The sequence below is a fragment of the Girardinichthys multiradiatus genome, chromosome 4, assembly GCF_021462225.1.
Source record: "Girardinichthys multiradiatus isolate DD_20200921_A chromosome 4, DD_fGirMul_XY1, whole genome shotgun sequence".
Taxonomy (NCBI): Eukaryota; Metazoa; Chordata; class Actinopteri; order Cyprinodontiformes; family Goodeidae; genus Girardinichthys; species Girardinichthys multiradiatus.
In genome coordinates this window covers 29,545,300-29,555,797 of record NC_061797.1, presented here as the reverse complement: position 1 = coordinate 29,555,797, position 10,498 = coordinate 29,545,300, and the positions used below count along the sequence as shown (strand labels likewise).

The window sequence follows — 10,498 nt, the reverse complement described above, 5'->3', positions numbered from 1 at the left end:
ACAAATAATTTTAGTAATCCTGAGTTAAGACCACAAAGTTCAATCTTATTTATTATTGGTAAAAAAAAAGTATTTTATACTATGTCTAAATATGTGTATTTGCTGGGTCCTGCATGAAACCCTAACACCGGTGTTAAAGCCATTGTGACAGCTGGAATAATGGAATATGCTATTTTCCCTTCTATCACTTTAGGATTACGTATTCTTTCAGCTGCTCTCCCACGCAGGTAAGATCTTACTGGGTAGTTGCCCACATGGTCTTTTTTCAGTCTCCACCACAAATCTTTAATTGTTCTTTTATAATAAAGTCTTAAAGTCAAACCAGTTGAAACAAATCCAACTTCAATATAGTTTACAGGAGCCACTGCAAATTTTTATTTTCTCTTTCCTACAAAACAAAAGTCCCTCTGCAGTCCAGATAGCTTTCATTGTCTGAATCTGCAGTTAGAAAGCTTGTTACAGCCCTGGGTAATGTGACAATGACCGGACACAATGAAAAGATTTAAGAACCATTTTGTGTGAGTCAGCATAAAATTTTCAAAATGAATTTACTTCAGACTGAAATTGGAGCATATCAATCCAAATTCAAAACTAAGAAATGTATCAAACTCGGTGTGCATAAAACACACTAGATATTTGGAGATGCAGCAACGAAGCAATAAGGAAGCTTTTAGTCCACCATGTAACAATAAACTGGTACGACAAAAGAAACAATAACAAAACTAGCTTGGGACACACATTATATGTAGCCGTTGGAAATCATAACTTTAGTAAAAATGTTTTCTACAGAAAAAGAATGGTTTCACATTCTCCTTTATTAACATTTCAGATGTTGAGGGCCCCTTGTAGTTTTAAGGAATTTCCTAAACTTACTCTTGCCTTGCACAAACATTTTCAGAAGCAACAAAAGTCAATTAACTTAAAGTACATCAAAAGGCATCTGTGATGAGGACTGAGCTCATTTAAATGATGAAAAGGCTGGTCAGAAGTAGTGTTTTTTCTTCATCTTGGTGCCCTTCATGTTAAATCATGAGTTGCTTCTTGAGTCAGCCTCCTACTGTAAGTTGAAAAGCATGGACACAAAACCAAAACAGTGAGTAGAAAAAATCCTTATGCAACCAGGCAGTGCAGAGTCAAACTTCTGTCCACTCTGCTTATAAATATACTTAACTTGTGAATCTGTGCAAGCTCATGAGTCTGTGCTGGGGAAACCAAATGTGTATGCTTATCCTGGTCCAGTTCCTATGTGATTAGCGATAAGGTTAATCTATCTGCTACATAAACGAGGCAGTCGGTTTTTAATATCAGAAATATGAAAACCAGGACTGCAGACTAAATACAAACTGTGATACTTTTTTTTTGTTTTTGTTTGTTTGTTTAATACAAAGAAGGGCAGGATTAGTTTTCGCACTCCTCTCGAGTCTGGTGGTGCATATGGTTCTATGTAAATGTCAGTGTTCAGGTAATTGTAGCCGCCTCATCAGTTTTTCTTCCGAACGTTCCCAGCCACTGAGTTGCTGTACAGCAGACGGTCCCGCTCACGGATCTCCTCCTGCAGCTTGGCCTCGGCCACCCTAAGCTGGCGGATGGTCGCCTTCATCTCCTTCATCTTCACCTCCATTAGCGCGATGATGTCCCGTTGTTCGTTCAGTTTGCGCAGCAGCTCTGCAGACGTGGTGCCGGTGGTCAGGGAGTATGAGTGGTCCAGCGGGCTGCTGGTCACACTTAAGTACTGGACGGACAGCTGCTGCGGGCTAGCCCCGATGTCCGCAGGTAAGTCTTCGACTTTAAGCTCCACCACATCCTCTGAAACGCAGTTACAGGTGCCCTCTGCCGGGGCTGGAAGCCGCGCGGTGCCCAAGTACTCCCCGTTGTGGCCTATCTGAACCACTGTGATGTTTTCGTCGCCAGCCTCTCCACCGATAGTACCCTCGACGACGCCAGCCGTGTTTCCGAGGACGCTGGTAGCGACGATCCCGGGGGCAGGGACGAAGGCGGCCAACTTCCTCCCTCTGCCCCGCCGACTCCTGCGTTCATTGACGCCCCGCAGAGGAAAGAGGGACGGTACCCGGACGGTGTACGTCTTCCTTCCGCCAGCGAAATGCACGCTGCAGACGCGGTGGCCCGTAGTGGGTTGGAAGGTGCTGAAGCAGCCGCTGACCCCGGCCCGGGAGATGTTCCGCAGCCACTGCTCCCTCAGAGCGGGGTCCTTGGGGAACGTGTAGAAGCGCAGATCCTTGTCCCGGTGCGAGTTGTTGTAGCAGCCGGGGACACAGCAGGTGAACCCTGGCATGTTCCCTTCAAAGGTTAAAAAGCACACCTTTTGTTTCGGATTATTTCACAGATATTTCTGCTTTTGTATGCGTTGTTATCAAGCTTGGCGGCCTACAAACGGAACTACACGTCCCACAAAGCTAACAGCTTCCTGTTTATTTTGACCCAACGTAAAGTGCTTTTCAGTGCAAACACACCAGAAGCTGTCCAAATTGAAAGCTTGTGGATTTCGTACTCACGTCAAATTTAACGCTGAAGTACTATTTTTTAGGTCTTGCTTTGTTCTTCGGAGTGTTTTCAAGTCAACCGTTACTGACTGAGAACTAAAAGTCCCACAATTCTTTGCGCGTCATTTCTGACAGCACCACTGCTGTAGCGCTCCTTCTGGTCGGAAATAATTTCAGTTATGTCCACCTTGTATGTGATATTTATTAGTGGTAGTATTATTAGTAATACTGTGTATATGTTAAGGTTGGAATTAGTGTGATTAGGGAAATCCAACAAGGGAAAACTAGCAAAATGTTTAGCTGGATGACTGTAAAGAATAATGAGATCTACTATTTTAATAGAGTGACAGAAAGCAAGGGTATTGCAATCTATGTTAAATATTTGGTGTAAAAATTCTTTGCTACGATAAACTTAATTTGAAAACGTAAAGGAATCCTCTTTTACTTTAGAGAGGGAGTATAAATGAGGGGTATTCGGTTCTTGTCTATTGGAGTATTGTAAGTATAAACCTTATAAAATGGTTTCTTTTAGATTGAGATATGAAAACATTAAAAAGTTGTCATCACATTATCCTTTATAAATCTATGAAGCAATTATCAACAAATTGCATCCAGTAATAACAAAGGAACGTTATTTTATCTTAGCTATATGGCGACAGATTCTGACAGCATCGGATGTTTTTTGCCACTGAAAGTAATCATCAAAATTAACAGAAATAAATGCTCAAAACAATTCAACGTGTGTGATGAATCTGTACATGACTTTCACCCTTTGAACTGAATTATTGAATTAAAAACCTTTTCTAATTTATGGGGCTCCATCTACATGTCAAACAATGTCAACATCTGTTGATCTTTGGGTGAAAACTATTTCCCTTGCCGAATTTTGTTTTCAATCCCCAAGTTGTTTTTTATATAATGCTTTATTCTTTCTTAATTTTGTGACCTAGGTTACATTTTCCCATGATTTTGTTTTTTACAAGTTCTGTAAATGTTTATATTGCATATTCAAACGTATGTTTGTACTCTTAAGATGTTCAATACATATTTAAAATGAAATACAAATCTCTGCTTCTTGATGCGATTGTAGGGTCCTGGTTTCTATACTGCAAAGGTTCATAGATGGAAACTCAATGTTCCCGTAAAAAAGAACCGGTGAACAGAGCAGGTTCGCTCGCAAACCCCGCTTAGCTCGATCAGACTCCTTCCCACTTTTTTGATCCCAGTACGGGATGACATTTGCAAGATTTTTAAGCAGAAAATGTAATTCATTTAACCACAACAAATACCTGTCTGCAAAACATTTTAACCTTCCATGTGTCTCTCGTATTTAAATCCGTATTTATTGTTTTTCCACAATAAAAGTTCCGTTGATAGTATTTCCGGTTCCTCCCAACCGTCTAGCTGTCGTTATTGAGGTAACCATTATTAGCAAATGGGCAGCGCCCCGGCTCAACCTATCGCTGTTGCGGAAGATGACCTATCGGTAGGTACTCTGTTATATTTGTACGTGTACTTATATCATATTAAGTGTATAACGTGTATGAACCAGTGAGAAATAATTTAAGTTATTAGCCATATAAAGTAGCAGGTTTTATCGCGAGTTTTGGAGTTCGCGCTGCACCAGTTTGTGCGGCTAGCTCGACGTGCTAGGTGATGGTTATCAATAGTCGCTCTGTGTGGTGCTTTTCGCCCTTATGAAATACTCATTTCACGTCTATGGTGACACTTGCAGACAGACTACATTTTAAAATCGTGTATACGCTCCAACAACCTCTGATCTTGACAGCTAAACTTTCCTCTGAGCTGGTTTGTCATCAGTCCACCTGACTGAACACATCTTTAGTAGGTTATTGTCTTCGTGGTGGTAGTGTGTGAAAAAGCCCTGACCTTCTGATAAGGCAGTGTGATAAGTAACCGTTTCCTACTGTTCCTGATTCCTGAGCTGGGATAGTTTATTTCTGGTTTCACTGGTAATGCAGGTGCACAGTTGCCCACCCACACATCCTTTGTTCGCCCGGGTTTGTGCGATGACATCTGTTTGCACATTCACTTGAACCTACCTAGACTCTGTCTCAATAAAGCGCTCTACATAGCTTGTCACTTATAATCTGCTAACATTGTAGCACGCTGCATGAACAAAGGCTCCTGTCTTAATTATGTTATTCTCACAGTAGGTAGATTAGTAACGTTTTCAAAAACTGCGTGTCAAAGCAAACTATTCAGCCTGAAAGAGCATCAAACTTTTAAGTGATACTGAGATCATAAATACAGGTTAAATATTAAGATAGTTACAGCATCTCAAAAGCTGAAATTCCAGATAATTCATGTCCATCAATTTAATAACATACCTAGTAAAAGTGTTTTTGTCCATAACAAAATGACTATTGAACCAGATACATCACAGGTCTAAACCGATCAGCTTTGATCGCTGGTATGTTGATTCTTATATTGTGCTATGCATTAAGACAGAGGTAGCCCTTGTGACAGTAGAAGTGATGACATTCATATTTGGTGGGTGTGGATCATCAAAGGAAAGGTATGAGAAGAATGTGTCAGGACATTGTGTAAGGGCCTTCTGATAGGGAACCCTGGGCAAGGCCACAGTTTGTTGCTTGATATTGCTGAATGACAGGAATGTTTGGTGGTGTTGAGAATTAAAGGTCTATCTATTCATTTTCATAGGTAACATCCTTAAGTTTGCAAAAAAAAAAGCAGATCTGCTGGTGAGAAGTTGGAATGGATGGCTGTGGTTCGCATGTAAAGTAACGGCAAGTGGCAAGGCCATGTTGCCAGGAGTTGGTGTTTTTGGCACCGGGAGCACAGCCCGAGTGCTGGTCCCACTGTTGCAAGCGGAGGGCTTTGAGGTCCATGCACTTTGGGGACGAAGCGAGGAAGAAGCCTGCGGTCTGGCAAAGGAACTTAGTATCCCGTTTCATACCAGCCGATCCGACGACGTCCTCCTCCACCAAGATGTCGATCTGGTTTGCATCTATATTCCCCCCTCAATGACGAGACAAATTGCAGTCAAAGCATTGGGTAAGCCATCAAAAATACTTGCACTGCAAATGAGACTTTAATTTTGGTGTCCTGTTTAAAAAAGCTGTACAACTCTAAAATTACCTTCTGTTTGTGCTGAAAACATAATGTTGAGGTTTTTCCACTGATATGATCTTACTGGGTGTGGCAGAGGAGACTGAGCAGTTCTAAAAAGTCAAGTCCCCTCCAAAATATTTTTGTCCTAACTTGGTTGGATCTTCCATTACATGTTCCCTGTGGTTTATTAAAGGATCTAATCTTGCATTTTTACAACTCTTTAAGCAATCTTCGCCTTAATGTACTGGAGGGGCATTAATCTAAGAAGTTTATGTAATGTATCTGATGGAATTCTTCAGTGTTGAGCTCAGTTTCCTGTTTTGGTTGCAACTTCCTAAATATTTCCCTGCTGAAGGACTTATCTACAGCAGGAAAACCTCCAAAAGCTGATTTCACAGGCTACTGAAACATTATTTCTCCATACTTAAGTCACCCATTATATATTATATGTTATAGGACAGCCTGGATACTTATAATACCTCTGCTTTCTTGAAATTACATTTACAATAGACTTGGCTAAACCAAACAAAGATCACAGTCGGATGAAAATATTTGCAAAATCAACAATGTGTTATATTTATACTGATTATGTTTGTGCAGGAGATTTAGCTAAGTGTTAACAGCTTGTTTCCCCTCGGTCCTACAGGTATTGGTAAGAATGTCGTGTGTGAGAAAGCTGCAACTGCTATTGATTCATTCAAGATGGTGACTGCCGCCAGATATTACCCCCAGCTGCTGAGCATGATGGGTAACACCCTGCGCTTCCTGCCAGCCTTTGTGGCAATGCGCCAGCTGCTGGTAGAAGGATACGTCGGTGATATCCAGGTGTGTGATGTGCGGGTCTATGGCCCGAGCCTCCTGGACCAGTCGTACGGCTGGACCAGCGAGGAGCTCATGGGCGGGGGCGGGCTGCACATAGTCGGCTCTACCATCATCGACCTGCTAAGTTACCTCACGGGCCATAGAGCTCACCGTGTACATGGTTTACTGCGGACCTTTGTGGAACAGAATAACCTAATCCGAGGCATCCGCCGGGTCACCAGCGATGACTTTTGTTTCTTCCAAATGTTAATGGGTGGAACCGGATCCTCAGGGGTGTGCTGCACCGTGACCTTGAACTTCAACATGCCGGGGTCTTTTGTGCACGAGGTTATGGTAGTTGGATCTGCTGGAAGGTTGGTTGTCAGGGGTACCGAACTGTATGGCCAACGCAATGAGAGTAAATGTGAGGAGCTGCTGCTGGCTGACATCAGTGGGGTTGGACCAGAGGTGAAAGAGATGCCCCTCCCTCACCTGCAGGGGCTGAGCTCCATGGTAAAGGCTTTAAGACAGTCCTTCCAGGCTCATGAAGAGCGACGGTTATGGTCACAAGGACCAGTTGCCTCAGCGCCGACCTTTGAGGACGGCTTGTATGTGCAGACAGTGGTGGAGGCGGTGAAACGGTCCAGCATCAGCGGGGAATGGGTCTGTGTGGAAATCATGAGTCAGGAGCCGGATCCCAACCACAACTTGTGTGAGGCCCTGCAAAGAAACAAAAATTGAACCTTAACATTTACTCAGTGCGAAAACTACATGCGTGACAGGACGGGACTCTGAATGTCTCTCTGTAATTCAGCTGCTTTGGCCGTTTACATCACACACGACTACTTTCTTTCACGTGTTTACTTCCTCTTAGGTTTTGCAGATTAATATTTTAACCAAACAAACACAGCTGCTTTGTGCGTCGGTGCCTGGAGGAAAGTGATTTGTTTGTACAGGATTTGTAAACCACAGCCTTATTATTTGGATTCTGACCAGCAGAAGTACACATAGCCTAAGTCTACTAAACCTTGTGACCAAGATGTATAAATAATACTGTAGATGCTCTTTTAATCTGGCTCATTTAAAACTTAGAAGTAATGAATGTATTTTTCCAGCTTTGTAATTTGTTTCATTTGGCTTAAAAAGTGCTTTTCATGACTTTAATTTAAATGGCCTCTGATGGTTAAATCAGGTCCGATTAGAAATAATGACGCTGTGTGCAGTTTACATTTAGTTTGTTTTATTTTGAGTCTTGTAATTGTTGGTAAAGTTAGTAATTTAGTAGCAAATGCTGTTATATTAGCCAATAACTTAATAACTTTGAATATTTTAATGTAATAAAGCCAAGACATTACAATTTACAAACAATATAAGTATTTGAGCCAATAACATAACATTCAGCCAACAATGTGAAAAGAAATATTCCTCCAAACCTGAAATCATAAATGTGGATATCTAAGCAAATGAAACTGAACTGAGTAAACAAACAAAAGGTTAAATTAGCTCTTATAACAATAACTGAGAGGGCAGCCTAGCTGGTATCCTTAACAAATACTTCAATGAATCTGATTGATCCTATTTATGTATTATAACATTATCAGCTGGAGTTATTACTATATTTCGGTGTAATGACCTATTATATTATTGACAGAATGTTATGTTATTGACTCAAAAACGTAAGGAAATCATTGGCCAGTTTATTTGGTGGCTTTATTACATTTGGAATGGTGAAAGTCATAATATTATCAGTTGCTACAGGTAACAACACACTATGGTAAATATACCAGGGACTTGATAAAATAAGCTATGTAGAGAATAGAATAGTCACATTTGTAGCATTGTCCCCCTTAAAAGGACCAGTTCAGTTTGAATGTTTCTGTTGAGCAGCAGACTTTAAATGAGCTAAAGGAGTAGCATCAAAAATATTTGGTTTCGTGCATCGCGTTTTCATTCTTTTAAGAGGAATTTAATCAATTTAAAGTGCAAACTATTTTTTGCAACATGAACAAAATGTGTTTTGGTAATAATTGTCATTTTCTCCAATGGCTCAGACACTGTCACGAAAAGCATTCCATTTAAAATCTTTTTATCCATCAAAACTGAATGAAAGTATGGCGCACTAACATTTACCAGCTGGCTGTTAGGTTTACGTGTTCACTGCTGCAAGGAATTGTTTAAATAAACAACAGATGGAACTTTAAACATGAAGCTTCTGAATATTTGACAACTAAGTTTAAAGATACCACATTTTGTTTACATTATTATTTTTACAAAAAACATAAAAATACAAGATTGCCCTTCAAAATTAAAATGTAGTCCGGAGTGTGAAGGTGCAATCCACCACATAAGAGCTACTTTTTGTTACAGTCAATGCTCCAGTTTAATTGGCATCCTCAGTGCCGGTAAACCAGGAGGCATTATTAGCCAGTTGCTTTATTAGCCAACATGGATATTAATATACTTGTTACATCTCATTTTCTCAGCAGTGCTGTAGTTTACGTTACCTTTCTTTAGAAAACCCTTCTGCTTCTGACTGGATCCATCACCGCTAAAATGCATTCCAGATGATTTCTGTCACCTTGTCAGCAAAGTTTCTTTGTCCTTACACTGATAAAATGCCACCTATTTACTATACAGTTTAATGCTTGCACCACCCAGCTTGCTGCAAATGTGATTTCAACATTTATAAGAGAGCTACATTTTGTATTTATTTATTTTTCCTGTAGAAAGTTTTTCAGCCTGTGAATTTCTGTTTTGATGCTGTAATATTTATATATCGTTTGTGTGGTTGTTTTTTTTTGGGGGGGGTCTTGTTTTAACTAATGTGGCATTTTGGGCACTGATATGCTGCTTCAAAGTTGATAAACTGAACTGTTAAACTGTGTGACAGATATTTTCCTTTTAATAAATACAATTGTTTTAATTTAAAGCTCATTTTGTGACCCCAGTGTATCAGTTATGTTGTTTAAATATAAAAAGCAAATCTACCTTTGTTGCTGGATGTATAGCGATACTGGTGGTCAGTAAAAAAAGGAAGACTAGATATGGGACCAAAGGAAAAATAAAACTCAGGATGAGTTTAGGGAACAGGAGACTGTATAGTGTGTTACCTACTTGGTGGGAAACTTGAAACTGATTTAAAAACTGTAGATAGATATACTGTAGATACACAATATACACTGTAAAAAGGCTTGTTTCAGAAGGGTGGGTATATATATATATATATATATATATAAAACATCACCAATCAAACATGCTCAGAAGTACCAAACATTTGATAATTTTACAGGATTTTAAGCCTTTTAATGACAGCTCAACTGTTTGAATTAATAATTGTTTTTTAAACATAGAAAACAGTACTTTTTTGTTCATTAATTACAGAATATGGGGCTTTGGTTTTGCAATATGTTAAAGATTAGCTACAAAATGAATGTGATTGCATTATTATTTTATGCAGTACCAGATGCTCTCTACACACCTTCCAGGCCAAAAATAACAAAACACATGCATACCATTACAGTATAAACCATCCATTCTGTGATGTCAGCCTTTTATTTTTGAAATTGTAATATTTATTATTTTCACCAGATTCAACTCTTTTCATTTGAGGTGGGCACAAGGGTTAAATTCCTTAGAAAAACTAACTTATTGTTGATAAACTTTGTTTTCCTGTTTACTCTCCCGTTTCACCCTACAACCAGTTGGTGGCAACAGCGCAGCCCTAAATAGTTTTAGAAGAAGAAGAATGAAAAGGATTAAAGAAAATCAGAGTCAAGGAGCAAAAACTGAAGGGAAAATGAAACAATAGAACATGTACTAGATTGTCAGGAATATGAAATAGAAGATTTATGAGAGAATTTGAGAAAATTAAAGAAACGTTTAATATATATATTACAAAGGAAATTGGGAAGCAAACAGATACAAATTATTAGATTTTAGAAAAAATTATTTAATACAATTTGATTATACAGGTCCTTCTCAAAATATTAGCATATTGTGGTAAAGTTAATTATTTTCCATAATGTAATGATGAAAATTTAACATTCATATATTTTAGATTCATTGCACACTAACTGAAATATTTCAGGTCTTTTATTGTC

At 39.4% G+C, this 10,498-nt stretch overlaps 2 protein-coding genes across 2 annotated transcripts; one reads left to right on the top strand and one right to left on the bottom strand.

The window, feature by feature from the left end:
* Positions 1-529: 529 nt before the first annotated feature.
* Positions 530-3,407, bottom strand: thap11 (THAP domain containing 11). The gene is made up of 2 exons (XM_047363166.1): positions 2,514-3,407; positions 530-2,298 (listed from the first exon to the last, which is right to left on the bottom strand). The coding sequence occupies exon 2, from the start codon at positions 2,291-2,293 to the stop codon at positions 1,481-1,483; it is 813 nt and encodes a 270-aa protein (XP_047219122.1). The 5' UTR covers positions 2,294-2,298; positions 2,514-3,407; the 3' UTR covers positions 530-1,480.
* Positions 3,408-3,861: 454 nt separating this feature from the next.
* gfod2 (glucose-fructose oxidoreductase domain containing 2) lies at positions 3,862-9,332 on the top strand. Its single transcript, XM_047363164.1, has 3 exons — positions 3,862-3,987; positions 5,187-5,540; positions 6,244-9,332. The coding sequence occupies exons 2-3, from the start codon at positions 5,288-5,290 to the stop codon at positions 7,137-7,139; spliced, it is 1,149 nt and encodes a 382-aa protein (XP_047219120.1). The 5' UTR covers positions 3,862-3,987; positions 5,187-5,287; the 3' UTR covers positions 7,140-9,332.
* The last annotated feature ends 1,166 nt before the right edge of the window (positions 9,333-10,498 follow it).